The 24,210-nt window shown below is 37.5% G+C and overlaps 1 protein-coding gene across 1 annotated transcript in view; it reads right to left on the bottom strand.

Moving 5' to 3' along the window:
* Positions 1-24,210, bottom strand: part of jak1 (Janus kinase 1) — a 40,208-nt gene that overhangs the window by 1,986 nt on the left and 14,012 nt on the right. The window contains exons 4-24 of the mRNA XM_028027610.1: positions 23,146-23,296; positions 22,817-22,980; positions 22,388-22,656; positions 21,024-21,145; positions 18,166-18,348; positions 16,688-16,845; positions 16,238-16,352; positions 11,448-11,634; positions 8,844-8,956; positions 8,256-8,408; positions 8,003-8,090; positions 7,789-7,916; positions 7,256-7,394; positions 5,006-5,157; positions 4,740-4,890; positions 3,321-3,409; positions 2,854-3,046; positions 2,059-2,183; positions 1,765-1,937; positions 1,525-1,642; positions 826-936 (exon numbers count right to left, since the gene is read on the bottom strand). Coding sequence (XP_027883411.1) covers positions 826-936; positions 1,525-1,642; positions 1,765-1,937; positions 2,059-2,183; positions 2,854-3,046; positions 3,321-3,409; positions 4,740-4,890; positions 5,006-5,157; positions 7,256-7,394; positions 7,789-7,916; positions 8,003-8,090; positions 8,256-8,408; positions 8,844-8,956; positions 11,448-11,634; positions 16,238-16,352; positions 16,688-16,845; positions 18,166-18,348; positions 21,024-21,145; positions 22,388-22,656; positions 22,817-22,980; positions 23,146-23,296 — 3,082 coding nt within the window. The remainder of the gene's footprint in view (positions 1-825; positions 937-1,524; positions 1,643-1,764; positions 1,938-2,058; positions 2,184-2,853; positions 3,047-3,320; positions 3,410-4,739; positions 4,891-5,005; positions 5,158-7,255; positions 7,395-7,788; positions 7,917-8,002; positions 8,091-8,255; positions 8,409-8,843; positions 8,957-11,447; positions 11,635-16,237; positions 16,353-16,687; positions 16,846-18,165; positions 18,349-21,023; positions 21,146-22,387; positions 22,657-22,816; positions 22,981-23,145; positions 23,297-24,210) is intronic.

Below are 24,210 nucleotides of genomic sequence, written 5' to 3'. Positions count from 1 at the left end.
TAGTCAAATTTTAAAAAGCATCAGATGAATTATTCTGTCATTTGATTACATTGTAAAACTGAAAAATCTGAATACAACTTTATTTTGTTTGTTAGAAAAACCTTAATATATCAAAAAGCTGAATCATATGAAGGTAGCTGAACATCTTGTGACTTGTTTGAAAGTTGAATGAAGTTGAAGTAGGCAGAAGTAGTGAGCTGTCAAAGAGCACAAAGATGTTGCTGATTTTTGTGGAAATTTAAAGAATTTCATTAGAACTGAAATGTGCAAAAAAGTTTAAATATTTACAAAATTGTAAAAGCTGAAATTACCAAAAGATATAGCAAAAGTTTTTTTGTTTTTTTTCCGGCTGAAGTATGCAGAAGTCGGTAAGAGCCAAAAAATGTAGAGAGAATCTTCAGTCTTAAAATCTTACAATAGAAAATGTAGGCTATAAAACGTTATTATTTACAGTTGACCCCTTTCTTTTAATGAGGCAAACCCGCAAAACCCTTTTAAACCCTTCCAACAAAAAACTGACTGCTGTACTCAATGTATTACAGCTGAGTTTATTATTTTTTTCCCCGGCCTGTGAGTGCTTACTTAAAAATTTTGGCCCACGTGACAAAACGTTTGGACACCCCTGTTTATGTTGTTAACTTGAACTTCCCTAAACCTCTAGACCACAATTCAGCCTTTGAAAGCTTTTAGCCAGGCTCTTTACACAGGGAAGCAAATGTTTGTTCTGAAACCGGCTCAGACAGATTGGAGTTCTGTCTGCGCACACTAATGTGAAGGAAACATTTTTAACAAAAGTTAAGAAAAATCATAAACAAAGTTACTTACACGGCCAGGGCAAGATTCAGGACAAGCCAATCTTCTTCCATCCTGCAGAACATTCACCAAGCGGACGATGGTCATCTGGCCTTGAGCTCTCCCGATCATATCTAGGAAGCACTGTGAAGTTAAGGACGAGAGCAAATCGCAGAGTTATTATTCATGTTTTCAATTACTCCTCAATATAAAAAGTTTAGTAAGTTATTACATTTTCTCATTATTTGTGCCTTTTTAAATGTTTGTTCTATACCATAAAGACAAAATTTGCTGCTGTGCCCAGCTGTAATTGTACTTTTTAAGATTTTAGAATGAGACTAATTGGATGAAACAATCTGAATATAAGAAAAATGGTCCAAACATTTCATCACCAGGTTGTAAAAAAGGGGCAATTATGAAAAGCTATTTTATTAAATAACTGTCCATAAAGTTTCCTCTGTTCCTCAGTTTGGTTCTCAACATCAGCCACAGATAAAAGCTTGATGTCGGTGATGGATCTCCATAATAAACTAGACTTGCACCGTTGGCACAAACTGCTGCTTCGATCGCTTCTAGTAAAACATGTCATCTACTTTTATTGGCCGAAGAATTGTGCCATCTGGCGCAGGCAAATAACCATGTGGGCAATGCACAGACAAATACAGTTGACTGAGTATGAATGTACATGTGTTGTAATGTAGAATCATCTGAGCAGAAACAGGGAACACTGACCGTCATTGGGCTTTTGGAGGAATCGCAGTAGGTGATGATTTCATACATGGTCACTCCGAAGGACCACACATCTGAAGCAAGGTAAAACTTGCACTGAGTCAGACACTCAGGAGCATACCTGAAACACAGAAAATGGGTTAAAAAGGTTTGTTATTCATATGTAAAGTCATTTAAAAAAACCAACAACAACAAAAACAAACAAAACAACATGTTTGCTAGTCATCTTTGTTCTCAACTAACCAGAAGACGGGGCTGTCGTTTTCGTCTTTGACCGTGTAATAACCGTTGTTTTCCTTGAGGCTTTTTGTGAGGCCAAAATCTCCGATCTTCACCATGCCTTCTTTTTCCACCAGCACGTTCCGGGCTGCCAGGTCACGGTGGATGTAGTTCCGAGATCCCAAATAATCCATGCCCTAAAAAACAAACAAACAAAAAAACACACACACATATAAAACATAAACAATAAAGTCTTTAGCCACTTGAGACTGAATAATTTCACATGACAAAGTGTCCCAGGAATAAAGATTGTGTTACCCGACATATCTGGATACAGTAGCTTAGCAGGGTGCCAAGGCTGGTCTGGCTCTTGTATCTGGGAAGATATTCCTTCAAACTGCCCAGCGGAAGATACTCCATTATCAGCTTGATGGTCTTTCCACCTAAAAATTAAACACAAAGTAGTACATAATTGTGCAGTGGTAGGAAAATTAATCAAAGATGAGAGAAAAAAAAAACATCTGAAATGTGGTTGTCACTTCTTATTGTGAGACACCTAAACAAATCCAGGTGAAATGACTTTCCCTTTACTTCAACATTATGCTCCGTAGGTGTGCGACTTCTGATTATTTTGGTAATCAATTATTCTATTGTTTATTCTGAAGATTTAATTGGATAAAAAGCTGGCATGTTCTTCGGATTTTTTCCATTCAACTACTTAAGCCTTGTATTTTTATACATTGAAAATACAATCAAAGATGTAAATGAACAATTTAATATTTTTTAAATAAGAAAAACATTTTATTGCCTGAAATGCTAAACTCCTTTAGTGAAAGTTTGATCACTTGTATCAAAGGACAGAAAAGCTCAGTCCTTTCTGCTTGACTTAACACAGAGTAGGGTTGATCTGTTCATTATTTGATTGATTAACCAATTAATAACCAAATAGAAAAAAATACTTAATAGGAGAGGGGTTTTTTTGTTTTTCTTTTTACAGAATTTGAACCAGATGAAGACAAAACTGCTGGATTAAGACTTTTTTTATGTTAGCAGAAACGTGTAAATATTTTTTGTACAGTTTTGTGTCATGTCTGTATTTGCATTGTGCAGCACCTTCTTCCTGGCTGATGCCTTTGTATTTGACGATGTTTTCATGATAAAGTGCCTTTAGGATCTCAATCTCTTTCAGGAGGTTGTTGCTCTGCTCCTCGCCGTTCTCGGGCTTCAGGGACTTCACCGCCACCATTTCACCCGTTCGGTCTCCCCGAGGGTCGTAGCGACACAACTCCACCTTACCGAAGTGACCCTGTGAGTGGAGAGCATGAACAATTTTTATTTTTTAAGAAAAAGGCACGAGAACAACTTTCAACTCAATATGAGTAACATTAAGAAATAAATTCTCTGATATTTTCTAAGCCTTTTTTAAGGTAAAAAATTAAATTATACACTGCTTTCTGACTTTAGTAAGCAGAAAATAAGATACAACAAATAATTAGCTGTTCTGTTAGTCTTTGTAAATCGTTGCATAATTGTCAAGAATATCAAGACAACAATTGATTAAACATAAAGCTTTTGTTTACCTCTCCAAGTTCTCTGATCTTCCTCAGGAATCTGGTTTCAAATACAGTCGGGTCCACCGGCTGTATTGGACATGGTTTGATGAATGGACCTGAGGAAAGGAAAAATATCTTTGATTAAAATTTAACTTTAAGCAGGCATTAAACACGCTTTTCGTTAAGCCCTTATTTCTTCAGTAAGTGTTTCCATTAGCTGAAAGCAAAAAGTCACAATTAACAGAAATAAAGACTTGAAAACATCAATTTGTGTGTAATTAGTCAATGATACCTCTTAGTGAATTTAATTACTGACTCTTTTTTTTTTAAAGCTATTAATAAATAATTTCTTGTATAATTTAGATCAGATTTATCAACATTAAATTCTGATGGTTGAACAAGTTAATATTGTGGGGATTCTTACTTTTACCATTTTCTCCACTGGTGGTTCCATTAGAGCATCAATATATATCAGTACATTTGAACAAAATAAATAAACCCAGTTACTGTGTGGAAGGTAGCGATCAAGAAAATATAAATAAATCACAATTCCTTATTGTGTCCTGAGGAAGCCCATTTCTACACACCTGAGGACTAATTACAAAGAAGCTTTTTATCAATCATATTTTTGGACTGCGGGAGGAAACCAGAGTATCCGGAAAGAACACACACACAAACACACACACAGGAGAGCAAACAAAAAGGACCCAGACTGGGATTTGAATCCAAGACCTTCTTGCTGCTAAGCAACAGCAACACATACCCATCTGTATGAAATGAGTTCGTTCCACATATGCATAGTTGCGTAATAGGAAGTCTATTGTGGTCGACTGTCATGTTTTTCACTAGAATTTTTTGTGGTTATGTAACTGTTTGCTTGCACTAGTTTCCCTGTAATTGGCTACTATGATACTTAAAGCAAATTATATAAACAAGTTGTTATGCTGAATGTCTAAAAGAAAAAAAACCTCTATATTTATGTTAGAATAAAATGATTCTGCAGGGATTTTAATATGTTTAAATGGAGAAATAATTGTTTTATGTTGTTTGGTTACTAAGACAGACTGCAGCATGCAAAAGCGGCCGCTAGGTGGAAGAATGGACTGAAGTGTGTTTCTGTGGGGCCCAAGGAGGGGCAGATAATGTACCCAGTGAACTTCCTCATGAACATCTGAGCGAGTAAACAACTCTCTCTATATCTGAGGCTACTGCTGCTACGTGAGAGACAAACCGCGCATAACATCCAGGTCGGATTTCATAGGTTAAAAATACAGCCTGAATGTTGGTTTGGTCTCCACAGCTTAGTTTTATTAAACCTTTTCTAATCTTACATAACAGATAATAAAACCTGACCTGATGTTAAAATGCAAAAACAAAAGGGTTTGAGTTCATATGCAAACACAAGAAATATAGTTTAAGTGAAACCAAATTTCCTATCAGACATACTTTTTTCTTCTAGTACATCCAAGTCTCTGACAATAGCCCTGAAGAAGGGTCTCTTCTTGGGGTCATAGTTCATGCAGCGGGTCATGAGTTCAGCAAGCTCCTTGTAGTCTGGGATGGCCAACTGGAATTCAGCTTCATAAAACCTCTCCTTCTGCTCACCACAAATTATGTAAGGAAAGAAAGGGGAAAACTGATCAGTTTCTCTGTAAGAACACAGGAAAAATTAAGTAGGATTCTGATTGTGAGCCGTTTTTGTGTTCATTTACCTCCGTCAACTTCTTCTCTTTGAGAGGTACCTCTCCATCATAACAGATCTCCCACAGGGTGGTACCGAACCCCCACTTATCAGCCGCCACGCTCAATTCTGATGGGTTCTTCACACATTCAGGAGCAATCCATGGGATGCGATGCACACATTCTACACACACACAAAGCCAAAATCCTGTTGGAGCAATGCTTTTAGGATCATCACAATGTTTGTTTCTGCTTGCTTTACTGGCATTCACATTAAACTATAGAAAGAAATAAGTATTACATAAGAGCAATATGAACAAATGGACAGAAATAATGCTATGAAGACTGCTGACCAGACAGAACAGTGACTAGCCATAAAATGCCTTGTCAAAAAGAGCAGTCATGTTCAAGAAAAACTGCACTAATGCAGTTTTTTATGTAACAGCAGCTCTGACCAAGTACTAACTGCATACTGGACATACTTTGCAGTTTGCCATCAGAAAGTGAATTCTGGGTCTGTATTAGCAGTATCACTTTGTGTGGAACAAATGTATATAATTAAGAATTTGCCTTTTGAAACTGAGTTGAATCAATAAATCAATGTCAGATGATACTGTTATTAATGTTGATCCACATATACCTAGGATGGATTGTAATAAGATAGATTAGAGTATAAGGGCTCCTCTGCTTAGCATCTGAAGAAATAATACCAGGACAACTCTAGATGCTACATTAATAATTGAGAAAACTAACAACCTGCTTTGACATGCAGCTTAGAGCTAATCACATAAAAAAAAAATTTTAAAAAGGGTGCGGGGTATAGAGGACGTGACACAAATGCGGAGGCCTCAGTCCTTGACATGGCCGTCATGGGTTCAGGTCTGGGCCTGATGACCTTTGTCACATTTCTTCCCCCTCTCTTACAACCAACTTTCCTGTCAGTTTACTGTGAAATAAAGTCCACTAGAGCTGAAAAAGCCTTAAAAAAAGAAACTACAAAATCTCTTCTAGTGTTTATAAAATTACTTCTGTACATCAGTATATCATTCAGTTCAGGCAACCCAACAAGTGTTTTCACAGCCACTGTAAAGCATGTCTAGACAGTAATATGCAATTTACAACTTCCTTAAAACTGATTCAGTGTAAAAATAAGGAATGTGTATTATTAAAATTGGTTTTGTAACAAAAGGTGAATTAACAGGACAGCTCTTAACACAAACAAAGGTTCAGTGCTCATGTGGGCTCCTGTCATGGTCTGACGTACTTGAAGCAATACTTTCTCTTAATGCGAGGAGGAAATGCTGTGTGGGAAGCTAGCTTAAACTGTTGAATTGGCATCGTTTGGCTGATAAATTTCAGCGTTACTGGAAAAACGCTCCACTAATCTGACATCCACGGCCGTCTTTTTAGCTCCACAAATTCATAACTTAAATGAGAGGATGGGAAAAGAGAGAGAAAGATGGAAAACCAGTGAAAGAGAAGAAAACATCTTAAGAGCCAGAAGAAAGCAATCAGATTAGTGGGAAGTAGGGAAGAGTGCTCCCAAAGAGTCTCTGAGCACATTATGCATCGATTTCAATTAAATCTATGGACAAGGACATCGATGTGGAACGGGAAGACCAGCTGATCAGCAAAGCGATAGAGAGAGGAATGGAAGAAATGGCAAAGATTTCTGAGAACAGCGCTGGGGGAGGGGCATTCCCACGGGTGCGTCTACACTGAGACGTTTCCAGTTTGTCCTGTGGTTTAGTCAGATCCATCTGAGTAGCTGCAGCAGCCGCCATCAAACGACTTCCAGCTCTGATAGACGAACAGAAACATGAAGCTGCTACATGAGAGGAATTGTGCAATTTGAGACGCATCCATCTTAGTTAGACTTTGCACAGATTAAAACAAACCAAGTTACAGTCTCTGGTAGAAATCTGCTCAATGATATGGAATGATTAAGAGACAAATGTGAATCTTTATATTCACAAAAACCTTCGACTGTGCTTTGTTTTCTTGTGTTGCGTGGAAAGATTAAAACCAGCCTGTGTTAATAAAGAATTAGAATTTAGTTTCAGTATCTCAGGATCTTAGACTTCTCAGTTAGTATTCAATAATGAATTTCACCCTAGTTCATGCTAACTTCATTACAGCCTTTTTGCTTTTTTCAGTTCTGCTTTCATTTACAGCTGACAAAGAGGAAGTTGATGCAAACAGTTTCATGGCAGCTATTTTGCAACTTTGTGATTTGCATTGTAACAAAAGTGAAAAAGAGGTCGCCTGTGCTTCGTGCTCACCCTCCCTGGAGAGCACCGTTATTGGTATTCCTGGGTCGCTGAGCTTGATGAAGGGCTCTCCCTCCTCTTCATCCAGTCCATCTCTGGCAAGCAGAATGTTCTTGGCACAAACAAAGCCATGGACCAGCTTTTTGTCTTCCTAAAATACACACAATGACAAAAAAACATTTATTAGGCAGAGCAGAAACAAAATGTCGCCAAGATGTCGTTGCTAAAACTCGAAGTGTCTGCTCTAAAAAACAGCCAGTTTCTCTTAAATTCAGAATAAACGCCACAGATTTGTTAAGATCTGGGATCTTTTTCTGACATCTTTAATTAAAATTTTTAGCTTAGACTGCGAAACAATATATCAAATCGTTACATAAGTTGTCCTTGTTTAGCTTCAAGATCACCCCACTCAGCAGAAAGTGACTTGTTTCTTTTCTTTTTCCATTATTGTTTTTCTGCACACTGAAATCACATGTGGGGTAAACGCAGCACCATAGCATAAATTTAAATACCAATAAAGGGAAAAAAAAAAGTTTTCTGCTTACCAGGTAGCTAAGAGCGGAGGCCAGCTGTTTGGCCACCTGGAATTTCCACCTGGTGCTCAGTGGACTCTGTTGTCTCCTGATAAACACGTCTAGCGGTCCTAGCTGGGCATATTCTTCCACCATGATATCTTTTGACAGAAAGAGACACGTCATGAGGTTAAACCTCTGCATCATAAAAATCTTAAACTCAATCAAGCAGTTGAACAGCACTTACTCTCCTGATGACGGACACACACGCCATAGAGCAGCACGATGTGTTTGTGAGACACTTGGCGCATCATATTGGCTGTTTCAAAGAAGGCCTGTCATCAGAGAGACAAACATGTTTCAACAACAATGCAGCAAGCTGTAAACTTTAAGTAATAATAATTTGAAACATCTCACAGCTTTTAATCATAAGAACAACAAACATTATCCCGTTTTAAAATGTGTTCCAACAAGCTAATAGATATGAAAGCGTGTCTCACCAGAGAAATGTCCCTGTGTCCAGAACCAAGCACCTTCAGGACGACCTTAACCTCCTGGAAAGATGTGTAACCTGCATCTTCATCTTCCTCATTCTTGACCCTCAGAGTGCCCAGGTATATGTTGGTTTTTGTACCAACGCCAAGGTGCTCCTCCTGGTTAACACAACATGGAATACAGACAGTTCAGAGGTCAGAAAGAAACTGCATCCAAAGTATCTTGCTATTTTTTTCTATCCTAGCATGCAAGATAATGTTTTGTGTTATTAATTCAAAAGTGAGAATTTTAAGTTGTATTATAAAATTATGAGTTATTAATTAAAATCTGTATTTTTGGTGCTATTGTGTTATATTTAAGTATATTTACAACTGGATGCAAAAACTTCAACATATTAACTGGAATTTTACATGGTATACCAACACAAATATTTCATAATTATGAAGCAGAAGAAAAAGAATAAATGGTTTGCTAAATGTTTTTACAAATAAGATATCTATATTTGTAAGGCACTGTAGATGATGAACACAGGAAACAACACGCTAATGTCTTAGCATCACTCTGCAATAATAGAAGACAAACAGAAAGTGTACCTGCTCAATGTCCTCCTTGGGAATGCGGTGGAAGATGCAGAGCTCCCTCTCATGCTTTGTTGGCTGACAGATGGAAGCTCTCTCCTTGGTAACCACAAGAAGGTTAGAAATTTCTGTAACAAAAAAAACCCAACAATTTCTGTTAGAAAACAACTGTTGATCTCATTGTTGGACAAAGTTTTCGATTTGAATGAAAGCCTGGAGATCTGTGTTGGTTAATCCTTCACTTCTTCCTGTCTTGTTACCATGGTGGAGGTATTGTCAAAACTGTGGACTGGTTTGAAATGTCTGCGCTGCATTCAGGCAGTAAGAATAAAACCTGCCAACACTATCTGCATCTTTCAAAACATCTAGGTATAAAATAAAGACTCAGCAGCTAATACATGAAGCTATGAATAAAATCAGCAGTTCTGTTTACATGTGGCAAAACAAACTATGACAAGAACAGATATTAATGTTCAGCTATCAAACCTGATGTAGTTTCTGTACACTTCTACACGTGAGCAGACAGTGAAAATGAGCATTTGTTTATGTACTATATGACGGTGTGTGTGCAATGTGGGTTGCTAATGTTGTGACAAAACCAACAAACTGTGGTTCAAGTAAGGGGTGTGCGTGTGGGGAGGTAGAGGGGGCGTCTGCACTCCTTTAGCAACTTGTTAAAGAAGTCTGTGACATGCAATCTGGGTTTCATGCAAACTCAAAAAACAACACGCACCCAGATCCACCACCAAATAATAAGACACACACTCTGCAGCGCTCACTCAATAATCTTCTATTGAGAACTGGCATTACTTAAAACACACATATGTGTTTTAGACAAGAGAATAGTTAATTTTTTTCATTTTATGTTTACGATACTTCAACAGAAGTAAAAGCAGAGAATACTCAGGATGTGGACATACTGTATCAGTGGACTATGATTCAAGTGAGCCCATTGTGTAGCATTATAAATTAACCCAGACCACCCTTTATCTTCCACTGTAGCTAATGTATCAGCACAATGACGAGCATTGTGATAATAATCAATGCCACACCTACCCGAACAAACACCTCGGCACACTTATATAGACATGGCTCTCTTTCTTTCCTTGTGTGAACAAAAGAGTGCTAGTTTGGTTACGGAAACCCACATTTTACAACTCTCTTCCTCCCTGACACCATTTCACAGACACTGCCAACACCGTTTCCCTTACTCCAACTCAAGCACACCTACGCCTTAAGAGCAGGTCCACATTCTGGCTTACGTCGATAGAAATCATAGCGCTACACATATGCGAGGTTGACATGTTCGAGTTGTGCAGTATGCTATACATGTAACCACAGAGCAAAGATGAATGTTACTCTGCTGCAGCTATTCTGCCTCTTTTTGGGGAAGGAAGTGTTAAATAGGTTGCAAAAAATATCTAAAGACAATGGTTTAAAAGACTAAAATGTACCTATATTCAATAATAAATATTGCTAATTATAACTTTTTTAATGCATGTTACTTTCCTTGCAGATGCCAGTGGCAAAGGTTCCCCTTACAGAAATACTTTGTGTGGACAAATTAAATGCCTTCTGGGTAAAAGTATTACGGAGAGGTGAGACAAAGACAACATTTCGGTCATTTCACCTAGAAAAAGAATATGATTAGTGCCACTTTTATCTTCTATATATGGCACTAATTCAAACACGTACCTGATTGTTTACAAAGCGTCTGCAGTCTAAACGGTTATGTTGCACTTCATCTGACTTATGTCACTGATGTGATAAATGCGTTAGAATTCTGCACCAGAAAAAGTCTGACATAAGGTTGGATAGCTTGTATCACAATATAAGCTATGATATCAGTCCATATAGAGTTGACTTGTCTTTTTTTTTTTAAATACTTGAAATAATGCCAAATTGGTGGCATGAAATTTTGTATTTTATCTGGTTTCCTCACGAGCCATTGTTCTGCTTTTAAGCAGCTTTTAGGCATGGCGGTGAAACCTGAAACTGCTTCTGTGCATGCTACTCAACAGGTTGTTGTTAGGTAACCAAAGAGTGAGTGAGTTAGTTGATGCCACCCACCTTGCTGTGCTCACTGTGAGAGGTTGAGAAAACCCTACATAATCAAGAATGCTGTGCGGTTTTGGATCGGAATTCAGTGAATATTCTATATATTGAATATTCTATGAGATGGATCATTTATTGTTACTGATTACATGTCCAGTGCAAAATATATTGTTATTGATTTATTGTCCCACTCTAGTCAAACATGGTAAATCCAGATGTAAACCACTATGAAATTACAAAAGAAGTCTCCTGGTTCTGACTACGCAGCCAAACGGACTTTCCTGTTTCAGTCAATGCTCCACAAATGTAATTTAATCCATGGGATTAAAAATATATCATCGGGGTTGACTCTAAACTTCAGAAGTGCTTCATTTGAACTTTAATGACATCACTGAAGTTCTGAAATTAAGACAATTAATGCACTTGATGAGGAGGTTAAGCTATAATTGAAATTGCTTTAACTTTGCTTTACATTTCATGGTTTGCTATGAGATCAGTAACTTTGTATTTTGTACCGTCTATCTTTGCTCGGCCATTAAAGTGAATTTATCTTTTTTTGTTTACCTCTTGGCTGTGGAGGGCAGCAGCGCCTGAGCTGGAACTGCAAGTTGTCGGTGTGGAGACACTGGCGCTCCAGGTGATCCAGCAGCTCCTTCAAGCTGGGCCGCAATGTGTCCGTTCCATACAGGCGGTAGCCATCAGAGTCCACCTCAATCTGGAAGTTCTTATACTGGATATTGAAGTGGTCACTCTGGATAGAAATGGGACAAAGTAAATTAGGATCAAACAAAACTACACAGATTGAAACACAGAGAAAAATAAACTAGATGAAAATGTATTAATAATTTAACCCTTATGAGGAAAAACTGAGAAAGATGAGACCAAAATGCATAAAATGCAAAAGGAAAGAAAAAATGTGAAAACAATTAGATGAGAAAGTATATCTAACTAGAAAATTCCTGAAGAAATTTAACCGGGGCCTGCCAAAGTGTGCCCGTCGGTTTGGACCCAGCGTTCTGATGCTAGAAATTAGCATCAATGCTAAAGAAAGCTGCAACGTAATCAGTAGCATGTGGAGATTGACAAGAATGTTTACTAACATGGACTTGCACCATTCAGTAGGATAAAGTAAGTGTATCAGCTAAAATTAGCAAAAATGCTAAAGTTAGCATGATTGCTGTCACTAGCATGTGGGACATCACTAGGATGTTTTCTATAATGGTATTACTCCATTCAGTAGACTAAACATGGCTAATAAGTCAAATAAATAGCTAATAGCTTATATAAGCTAAAATACTAATGCTAAAGAACTGCCTTGCTGTGCAAGGCAGTTCTTTAATTGCTCAAAAGAGCAATTACCTAATGTAAGATTTCTCAAGGCTTTTATTTTGAAATTTTTGTTAAGCTTCATTTCAAAGTGCCAAAGTAATCCCATGTGTAACAATTGCTGGGTTAAATCAGTTATATAATGCTCAAAAGAGCAATTATCTGATGTAAAAATTGTCAAGGCTTTTATTTTGAAATTTTTGTTAAGCTTAATTTTAAATTGCCACACTAATCCCATGTGTAACAGTGCTTTGGATAAAAAAGTCACATAAAGCCAAAAAGAGCAATTATCTGATGTAAAAAATATTCAAGGCTTTTATTTTGAAATTTTCAGTATGCTTCATTTCAAAGAGCTAAACTAATATCATGTGTAACAGTGCTTTGGATGAAAAAGTCAAATAAAGCCAAAATTGGGGAACTACATGATGTAAAAATATTCAAGCCCTAGAGAAATTTCGAAAAAATTTTACCGGAGCAGGCATGCGTATCGATGTCATGACCGAGTTTGATACCAATTGGGCGATATTTGTGGGCGTGAGGGCGATCTCAAAATTAGTTTGGGGTCAAAAATTCTCTTCATTTCTAAATCTAAAAAAGCGGCAGTTGGTGTCAGTTAGGCTCTGCGTTTCGGCAGTTGGAAATTTTGCTCGTTTGACGCTTTTTACGTCGCCATTGTAAGTTCGATTCCTTATAAAAATAATAGCTCCCTTCTCGGCATCGAGCCGCACGTTTTGATACCACTTTTGTGGGGGTGCACGCAGCGGTACGAGCCGCATTAACGGTGATGGAAGAAAAATAAATCTATAAAAAGATATAAAACTAGAAAATTCCTGAAGAAATTTAACCGGGGCCTGCCAAAGTGTGCCCGTCGGTTTGGACCCAGCGTTCTGATGCTACAAATTAGCATTGATGCTAAAGAAAGCTGCAACGTAATCAATAGCATGTGGAGATTGACAAGAATGTTTACTAACATGGACTTGCACCATTCAGTAGGATAAAGTAAGTGTATCAGCTAAAATTAGCAAAAATGCTAATGTTAGCGTGATTGCTGTCACTAGCATGTGGGACATCACTAGGATATTTTCTATAATGGTATTACTCCATTCAGTAGACTAAACATGGCTAATAAGTCAAATAAATAGCTAATAGCTTATATAAGCTAAAATGCTAATGCTAATGAAGTGCCTTGCTGCGCAAGGCAGTTCCCTAACCTGAGAGAAACAGATAATGCAGAATAATATTATTGCACCGCCTGTGGCGGTGCACTAACCTCAGGGGCATGTTGAGGCTTTTATTTTGAAATTTTTGTTAAGCTTAATTTCAAAGGTCCAAACTAATCCCATGTCTAATAGTCACTGGGTTAAATCAGTTATTTATTAATCAAAAGAGCAATTACCTAATGTAAGATTTCTCAAGGCTTTTATTTTGAAATTTTTGTTAAGCTTCATTTCAAAGGGCAAAACTAATCCCATGTGTAACAATTGCTGGGTTAGATCAGTCATATAATGCTCAAAAGAGCAATTATCTGATGTAAAAATTGTCAAGGCTTTTATTTTGAAATTTTTGTTAAGCTTAATTTTAAATTGCCACACTAATCCCATGTGTAACAGTGCTTTGGATAAAAAAGTCACATAAAGCCAAAAAGAGCAATTATCTGATGTAAAAATATTCAAGGCTTTTATTTTGAAATTTTCAGTATGCTTCATTTCAAAGGGCCAAACTAATATCACGTGTACCAGTGCTTTGGATGAAAAAGTCAAATAAAGCCAAAAAGAGCAACTACATGATGTAAAAATATTCAAGGCTTTTATTTTGAAATTTTCAGTAAGCTTCATTTTAAATTGCCACACTAATCCCATGTGTAACAATGGTTGGATAAAATCAGTTATAAAAAGCCCAAAACACAAGTAGTTCTAAAGGCCAGCTCAGTCCTCCTCTGTAGTAACTGACAGTTCCACCATGTTTGTAGTTCTGACATTCAGCTCAGACCTCTTTTGTAGGCACTCAGTGTCCGCCATGTTGTAGTTCTAACCTTCAGTCATTGTAGTTCTAAAGAGCAGTTCAGCTGTCATGTGAGTGAGACAGAGAGGGAGAGACAGGATTCTGTTTGAAGCAGATAGTTTTTCTGATCAAAGCAGGCTGAACATATCTTTCTCTAAATGCTGTCAATAGCATGTGGGATATCATTAGAATGTTGTCTGTAATTGACTTACTCCACTCAGTATATTAAACATGGCTAATAAGTAAGAAAATAGCTAATAGCTAATTTAAGGTAAAAGGCTAATGCTAATGAACTGCCTTGCTGTGCAAGGCAGTTCCCTAACCTGAGAGAAAAATATAATGCATGCTAGTATTATTGCACCGCCTACGGCGGTGCATTAACCTGAGGGGGATATTGAGGCTTTTATTTTGAAAAAAAACCCCATAAGCTTCATATTAAATGACCACACTAATTAAAATGTCTAACAGTGTTTGGGTTAAATCCGTTATTTACTGGCCAAAACAGCCTGTAGCTCTAAATGGCAGCTCAGCCCTCTGTTTTAACTGAGTATTGATTAGAACTACAGTGATGCGTATTTGTAGTCCTAACCAGCAGCCAATCCCCTCCTGTGTTCCATTGCTATGGTTATCAATCCTCTGCTAACTGTCATGTGTGTGTGAGAGAGAAAGGTGGACAAAAAATTCTATCTTTGTGAGACACCCCATTGGTTTACATGGAAAAAGCAGTCCGAACAACTCCTTGCCGTTCAGGAACCGACAGACGTATTGGAAAACCGTTTGAAGCATATGAGAGGACTATTTGTCGTCTCCCATAGTACCGCAATTCATATTTGTAGCTCACTCACAGTAATTGCAGTGATGAGACAAAAATGGTATGTGCAGAGCACAGAAACTTTTCAGAAATACATGGAAGTGAATCTGGGAGAGCGTCAGTTATCCTGGCGCATGATTTCGCTCTGAAGCACCTTGACAGAAAACCGTAAGCCCTAGAGAAATTTCGATAACATTTTACCGGATCAGGCATGCGTATCAATGTCATGACCGAGTTTGATACCAATCGGGCGATATCTGTGGGTGTGACGGCGATTTCAAAATTAATGTGGGGTCAAAAATTCTCTTCATTTCTCACTCTAAAAAAGCGGCAGTTGGTGTCAGTTAGGCTCTGCGTTTCGGCAGTTGGTAATTTTGCTCGTTTTTCGCTTTTTACGTCGCCATCGTAAGTCCGATTCCTTATAAAAATAATAGCTCCAATGCCGGGAATAAGCCGCACGTTTTGATACCACTTTTGTGGGTGGGCTCGCAGCGGTACGAGCCGCATTAACGGTAGCGGAATAAGTAACTATAATAATAAAGAGACATTCTATTGGGTGTAGAATAATAGGTGCCTGCCATGCAATGCATGGAGGCAGTACTGACTTGCTTCGCAAGTCAGTACTGCTCTCCTCATGCATTGCTATGGGCAGGCCCCAATAAAGAGACATTCTATTGGGTGTAGAATAATAGGTGCCTGCCATGCAATGCATAAGGAGAGCAGTACTGACTTGCTTCGCAAGTCAGTACTGCTCTCCTTATGCATTGCTATGGGCAGGCCCCAATTAAAAAATAAACCTCCTGTTTTTATTTTTGTAAAGATATTAAAAGGCAATTCCTTTTTATTAAGTTTTCCATGAATTTTTGTGCTACTGTACAATTGCTGATTGGGAGCTCAAGAGGTTCTCATAAGCTATACTTTGCGACACGACTGAGCCAAACTCCACCCAATCCCAAAAACTTCTGCATTAGTGGAAAATTCACACAGTGAATCCCCAGCTGTAGGTAGAAGAAATCATGTGCCTTCAAAAAAGGTTGCTCTGCATTGAAAATGGTATGGAATATTTTTCTTAGTATCTGTATCAAGTTTAAAAATGTAGTATTGTGACAACCCTGCATATTATTCTAAAACCTTTTCACCCACCATAAAAAAAAATAAATAAATCAAGGACAGAGTCAGAGAAATACTTCTAAATGTCATGGTGGGTTTACACTACCTCATGACAGACCACAGTGATGATGATGAAGTTGTACTCAGTACAGCTCCAGCGCAGTATGTAGGTTCCTTCCTCATTACCCTCCTGTCGCAGCTTTTGGACAGCGTATTCAGTACTGGAGGAAGAGAAAAACAGACTTAATCGTATTCACTGAAAGCAGTCTAAAGTGGTTTTGTAGAATTAAGCGAGTAAAGTAAAAACATTTCTTTCAAGTGCAGTTTATTATTACAGTAAAAACTGACCAAAGTAAGTCTTTGCATAAAAAAAAAAAAGGAATCAAAATTTTAGCTGCTACATTGTGGGTATTTTCTTCACTTAGAGTGACTTAATGTTACAGTGCTTTATCTCTCCCTGTACAGGTAAACACAAGCATTAAGTACAAAGATGTACATACATCGTATTCCATAAAGGTGTGGTTAGTATGCGCTAATTAACAAACATAATACAAACCAGATGGGTCCATGGCAACCAGTCTCTGTGTTCTGCACCACCAGGGCTGGTGCCACCTCCTTGCACAGGTAATGGTGGGCATCCACAATTAACCTGAAATACCCATCAACAAGGGCCACAAAGGACAGGGCTTCAGCCCTTGACAGCAGTTGGAGTTCCTGGAGGGGAAAAGAATGAATTGGTATTTTATCGGAAGTAAAGACAATATCCATCATGCACTCCTTAGATGTTGTTTTCATGGAAGTTAAATGTTATTCAGACCAGAGTCATTTTAGGAGAAATTCTGACGTCACTGTTAGTCATCACTTACAGTGAATCACAGGATGCAAGCTTTAAACTATCCTTAACCAATAATTGCTTGGACTCATCTTTCACATTAGTCAAGCATGGGGCTTTTATGGATGTGGTGGGAGGAGACTGTAGTTATTTGCTGCATTTCCATTCAACATAAAAATTGCTCAAATTGGAATTATAAAAATAAATTTGCTGGATAGAAAAACCTATTTCAATGAAAAGTTCTTGAGGTAGAGTGAGATGGTTTTTCAGCATAACGAAATTTGAGTATTTCGCAAATCTGCAATGTTGTTTTTTCAACATTAGCAGAATATCAAAAAAGTTTTGTGCACATTTGCAGGGTAAACACAGATAAGGAGTGGATTACAACCCCAATTTAATACAATTTCTATACACACATTTACAAAATTTATTTCTAATAATTTACCAATTATTGCCTACATGTAATGAAATCTTAATTTTAATTTTCAGTGACCTGACCTGGTCCCTGAACACCTCTTTTCTGAAGAGGAAGGCCCAACAAAGGTCCTCAGCAAATTGAAAACCACTGAACTCCCTGTTCAGTTGTTAAAGAACTTCTACAGAGTCATGATTGAGAGCATCTTCTGCCTCAGCATGACTATGTGGTACGACAACTGCATAGTCGAGGAAAAAAAGAATTTGGCCTGAGTGGTGAAAACTCCCCAATGGATCGTGAGGAGTCAGCTACTCAACCTGGATCTAATATACACTGGCAGGTCGATTGTAATGCCGCTGATCCCACCCACCCAGGACACCAACTGTTTCTACCGCTACGGCCAAGGAAACAATACAGATACATAAAGTGTGATAAATCTCAGTGGAACAACACGACCAGATGAAAAGGCTCCTCAAACAATCACTGGCTGTGAAATTTTCAAACTGGATCTCCATTAACTTAAGATTGGGAAACGGGGAAGCAACAGTTCAGTCCTCTCCCTCCTTTGGAAAAAGACTTATTCTAATTTCTTGGAAACTGGTTTTGGGGTTTTGTATTAGCTGTGAGCTCAGTAATGATGAATCTATACAAGTTTTAATTTTCAAGAATTTAATAACTGAATTAAATTAACTTTAGGGAACTTGTTGGACATTAGACACAAGTACATAAAACCCTGTTTACGGGTAGTAAACAATACTTCACAGATGTGTTTGTGCGTCTGTCTCACCATCTTCTTGTTGTCTTGTCTCATGATTGTGACTGTTGTCTCTTTGATGACTGTGTGTGTGATCATATGGAAATCACAGAACAGCACCCAGCCATCATCCGTCTCCTTATTCCTGTTGTTCTTCTGTTTTTCATCCTGCTTACTCTTCTTCGACTTGCTTTTGTCTTTGGGCATCACTGGCACCTGTTTCATAAATTCAACATGGCTTAAAAATAGCTTTATATTCGGTAATAACATTCTGCAAATCAACAACTTTGGTCAATGACACCAATATAATGGTTACAGCTGGCCTGTTTGTCCAATTAAGGGAAAGTATCAACTAAATCCTTACCTTTTTGTTTAATAGAAGTGTTCTGATCTAACCCATTGTATTTTATGAGTTTAAATATGCCATTTTCTAAATTGAAGTCTATTAACATGCAAATGGCTTAAAAATCTATATTACGAACCAGTTTTTCCCAATCCTCGATCCTCTAGGCACCCTGCCCTGCATGTTTTAGATGATTCCCAGTTTTAACACGCCTGATTCAAATGATTGCAGTGCAGTAAAATGTTGTTAATCACCCCTCAATAAAAACGTGTTATGAAGTAGAAAAACAACTAAAACATGGAGGGCAGTGTGCCATGAGGACCAGGGTTGGGAAACACTATTACAGACTATGCCGACTGGGGTTGATACAGAGAAACATTCCTTCTGTTTCTTAGGTTTGAAAGCACAAAGCTAAGAATCCAAAGCAGTAAAATTTTGTCCACTCAAGATTAACTAGAACATTGAAATATAAGATTCACCTAATATACAATCAGAAGGGGGGAAAAAAGAGTAAATATGCTAAAGTCAACCTTATCATGTCAGCATAAGGCATTATAATGTACTATATTTTGTTAATGCTAACAAAATGCAGTACATTCTTTTATTTCACTCACTTGCTACTGCGATTTCGATACCATTGATTTTGAAGAACTAATCGAACTGGTATCAATAAACCTCTACTCTTAAATTAATCAGATACACTATATTGCCAAAAGTTTGGATTTGTGACGACAAACACCGATTATTTAGAAAAAGGCCTCACTTGCCATCTTCAATCTAATTTATCCAAGCGGTGTCAGATCAGGCTGAGGTCAGAATCCTGAAGTCTTTTCCTTTTCCCACAATGAAAATAAACTGGTACTATTAGGCCTGTCTCGATAAACGATAAATCGATTAATCGTACGATAAATTAAAACTATCGACGTCATTTCAATTATCGGCATTATCGTCTCTTCCGACCTTTTTCTCTTTCTGTTGATGACACCGAATGAAAAAAGGCTCAACTCCGGTGCTCTCCACTGACCCTCCTTCCTCATTTCCTTAGTGTAAAGCCCAGCGCACACTACACGACCTTAGAGCTGTCAGCCAATTGTCGGCCCATTTTCAAAACCTGACAGACCACACATTAGCCGACAGAAATCCTAGGTATAACGGTTCGATCGGGTTCGGTCCTGCCGTGTGGTGTCCAACAATGGGCACAAAATAATGGCTACAAGTTCAGTTAACTAATTTTAAAGTCAGGCATTAATCAATGCTTTACTACAATCTACCTGCAATGCATGTGGCTAGTGTCAGCGTAAAGTCCTGACTGAATGAAAATCATTATAACCTATTTACGTCACGTTAACGACGAACAGCTGAAAAGTTACCGGGTTTATCAACTGCGGTAGCAATTTCGCTCCAATTCCTCCTCTTGTCATTTCTATATTCTTTGCATGTTGAATAAACATTAATGTTGTTTCCACGTATCATCTCCAATGTCCGCTGGACTTCGGGTTGCCGTGTCAGCTGTTTGGGATTCCCCGACGTAATTTCCCCTCAGAAAACACGGAGGAGAATCCGCGCTTTCTGATTGGCTACCTGTCACATTCAACAGGCTACGTTAAGATCCCAGTCGGGAAAAACCCCTGATTTAGATCAGAGCGTAACACACCACACAACCTTAGGAAGACCAAAGGTCTAAGATTGTTGTAAGGGGAAAAATAGGAGCAAAAAATCGTGTAGTGTGAACTATTGCATCAGGTAGTCGATGTGCCCATCTTCTCTATTTAAATCTAATTATTACTGAAGGGCAACATAATATACAGACTTCATAATCTGCACTCTTTTGGTTGAATGCAGTATTTATTTCCACTTTGGCTTTATGTTGTTTAGTTTTTATCAAGTACATTTTTTGTTAATGGAGACTGAGAATCCATTTTGTTTTTGGTTGTTTTGTTTATTTTGTTTATCAGTTCCAGTGTTAAATATTCTTTTGAAAATAAAGTGTATCTATCTTTGGCAGGAAATCACATGCATTATTACGTCATTTCTATTAAATCAGTGTAAAAAGGTCTTCAGACAATATTATCATTTATCGCAATAATTTTTTGAGACAATTAATCGCTCAGCAAAATTTGCTATCGTGACAGGCCTAGGTACTATAGTCAAACATGGCTATAGTGCATAGTCATGGTTGAACAGGAAGCAACATAACCCCAGAGTAATGTTCAGAATGTCTTGGCATGCTGAAGCATTAAAAATTCCTACAAAGGGGCCATGTCTAACTTCTGTAGCTACTGATTTAGCTAGAAGAAGGGTTGGTGACCTCTGGGCATCATGACCCTCAGCCTCCACTGGTGCTGCTCTGGGATTTTATGTGATATACCACTATATGTCTGGGTTACACTTGCAGCATTTGAAGTGATGAAAGCACTTAAATTCAATCATATTATTTCAAAATAATATGATTGAAATTACAAAATATTTCAATCATTGCAGCCCTATGGTTAAGACACGCTCACTCATAAACCAAGAGATCCTTGACATTTTGTTTGTGTTTACTCACAGCTGCTGGTTTTTGCCTCCAGGAAATGCCAGTGGTGCCAGTGACAAGAACTTGCATGTCACTGCTTGGCTCCAAGTTCTGATTCTGACATTTCGTCTGCAGCTGGCTCTGGTTACAGTACCCTGGGAACAAAATGTTTAAATGTGTAAATGTTTGACCAAACTATGGCCAATCATTTATAAAACCATATATTTTTGCTAATGTTTTATTTCTCTTCAGGTACAAAGGTTTTGTAAATAAAGAAAGTCCGGTTGGGTTCATAAGAAAAGAGATAATTTGACCATTCAAACCATTCGGTACTTCAAATATTCAACTGAATTTGTATTCTCACTACATGATTTCCAAAGCAAACATGTAATGAATTTACTTTCAGTTTCATTTTGCAGACCAGATTCACTCAATGTGTGTCAACAAAGTTCAAACTTGTCTGAACATCATTGGCAGAAAAACATACAAGCAAACCAGGTCTGTATCATTGTGCTACTTTGGTAGTTAGTACCTCTGCAATGCCATTTGGTGATAAACTGCAACCATTTTGCGCCACACAGCATTCAACCTATATAACTATATTAATAAACTATGCATAAAAGAGCTCATTAATTACATGTAATAAAAGTGTTGTCATATATTGCCTTCTTAAGATTTTATATTACACCCCATTTCTATTGATTGTGATTCCTGCTTAAAGAGAAAATTAAATAAACAAATACATAATTAAATTATTAATTAAATGTACCATACATTAAATAAATAAATTAGGTAATTTATTTAAATATGTTTATTAAATAGGTTCACGCCACTAATTTATCCTCACACTGAGGCTAAACTAGTTTGCATTTAATTATTTGATGACACATTTTATACATTGTCTATTAAATAAAATGATTTAAACATTTACTAATTTCATGGTGCATTTTTTGCATTTATTAATCTAGTTTTGTCCCTTTAATTTACAAATTAACAGACAAATAAAGGTTAATTTGTCGCTTAACCTTTATGAAACATGACAAATTATCAGACTTAAACTAAAATACCTCTAATTGTCCTAGAGCTGGTAAATCTAATTTAATAGAGGTACATTACCACATTTCCTATGACAAACTATGAGTACTTCTTAAAAAAATTATACTAAAATGAAAAGTTTTTTAAAATGTCCCTTAAACAAAGAAAAGTTCACACAGCAGGCAGTATAAAACGCCCCATGATAAAAGATTTTTGTTTGCAAGAAAAAATATTGAGTGCATTCCTCCAGAGTGAAAACGATAAGTCTGTACTCTTTAAGTACAAGTGGAAGCCAGGTAGCAACTGTGCTTTCTTGGATTTCCTTGGCTGATAAAATTTACTTGTATTACATGAATTCTTACCATAGTAACCTCCAGTGGAGAGCTCTTTTTCTTGTGTTATAGCCAGGGAGATGGGTTCAAAGAGCTCGCTGCCCATTCTGCTGGTCAGCCCCTCCATCGTGGCCAGGTATTTGATCTTCAGATCATAGCAGGTGATGTTGCTCTCCCCAACTGTTTGGGTGTTGAATTCAGCGAGGAATTTCTTGAACACGTTGCTGATGCGGATGCGGGTCAGGATGTTCCGCTGCTTAATGTTAGAGTTCAGTGACTCCGGGATGAAACACTTGTAACTGGTGGGATTAAGACAAAAAGAATATTTTAACTTAACTGTGCAAATCTCCTGTTTTAACTTAGAAAACATGGCAAATAAATGTCAACTGTCTTAGGAAAAGTTTGTTCTTAAAGAAAGAACAAATTTCATATGCTTGTACGTTGGGTATCAGATATTACCTCATCTCACGGGAAGCTGCTGAAAAGGGTATATCAAGGTTCTTGGCATAGTGAGTAATAGCAAGCACAGCCATGCCCAAACATTCGTTTTCTATCTCATGTTGCTCGGCTTCTGACTGGGCTGCCCTCAGGGGAGCCTTGCCTGTCTGAAAATCATGCTGGCACTGTGCAAAAATAAACATAACCAGTGTTAGAATTAAATCTGACACCATTCGTATAGGAACACCAACAATAACAACAAAAACGGGAAGAGATTAAAACTAGACACGAGAACAGAAAGGATCAAACTAGGTAAGTTAAAAATGAAGTTAAACCTTCTCAGTACATACCTGGAAATAAAGGTATTCAAGGGAACCGACATCAAGCAGCGGTGTTCCCTCTGGTGTTTTCTGTGGGCTCTGTCCTCTGAGTTTATTGAGGCAGTGTCTCCAAACTGGAGACTCTCCTTCTGTGGTGCCATGCCAGTTCTTAAAATAGAATCTTAAAGAAAAGACAAAAAGTCCAGGTTAAAAACAATAATACCGATCATCTGAAAACCAGGTTAGGCTTTATTTATTGTGCTTGTTTTGTGGTGAATTAACTTTTATTTAATTATTTCTATTTCTAACAGTGTGACTGTTCTTATTTTCCAATGTACATGTGGATCTTGGCAAATTAGAATAAAATTTGAAAGTTAGTTTAATAATTAATTTTAAAAAAATTAAACCAATATTTTATAGTTATATATTTTTAACTTTTACTAATAAAAGCCCACAATTCAATTTCACAGAAAATCGTACTACTCCAAATGACACAGATTATTTTTGGTAGAATCATATTAGGCTGTACTGTCATGGGGAAGACTGCTGACTTGACAGTTGTACAGCAGACAGTCAATGACACATTCCACAGAAAGGGTAAGAAACCTTTATGGGCAGCCTTTTTCTTTTTCTCATACATTGACAAGATTACAAAAGCTTAATATCCATGACCTCAAGGTCACAGTACCAGCATTGATCAGAAGACACATTACTTGTATATACATAACCAATAAGAAATCAATTAGTCAGTAGACAGTTCTTGAAACTTAATATTCAATCATCTTATGGGTAGCATTTCATAGAGCATTTCTGCATACAAGCAGACTTAAATAAAGTATCCACCCTATGAGATGGCTAGTTAGGTTAGAAATTTTTGCTGGTTGCACTTAAGCATTATTTGCTTATGCAAAAAAGTTTTTATACTGGGACACAACCATAATATATGGTTTGTTACTTTTGTTTACTTAGGTGCAGTGCAGACAGACAGTCTGCAGCAAGTACATAATAAACTCAGACAGACTTGACTTCAGCTCCACCCACAAGCAATTTTCTATTCAGCTTTTAACAGCGGTAAGCACGGCGAAAGAAAACTGA

The sequence above is a fragment of the Xiphophorus couchianus genome, chromosome 9, assembly GCF_001444195.1.
Source record: "Xiphophorus couchianus chromosome 9, X_couchianus-1.0, whole genome shotgun sequence".
Lineage (NCBI taxonomy): Eukaryota > Metazoa > Chordata > Actinopteri > Cyprinodontiformes > Poeciliidae > Xiphophorus > Xiphophorus couchianus.
Note: the sequence above shows the minus strand (reverse complement) of the source record. Positions and strands in the feature narration are given on the sequence as shown.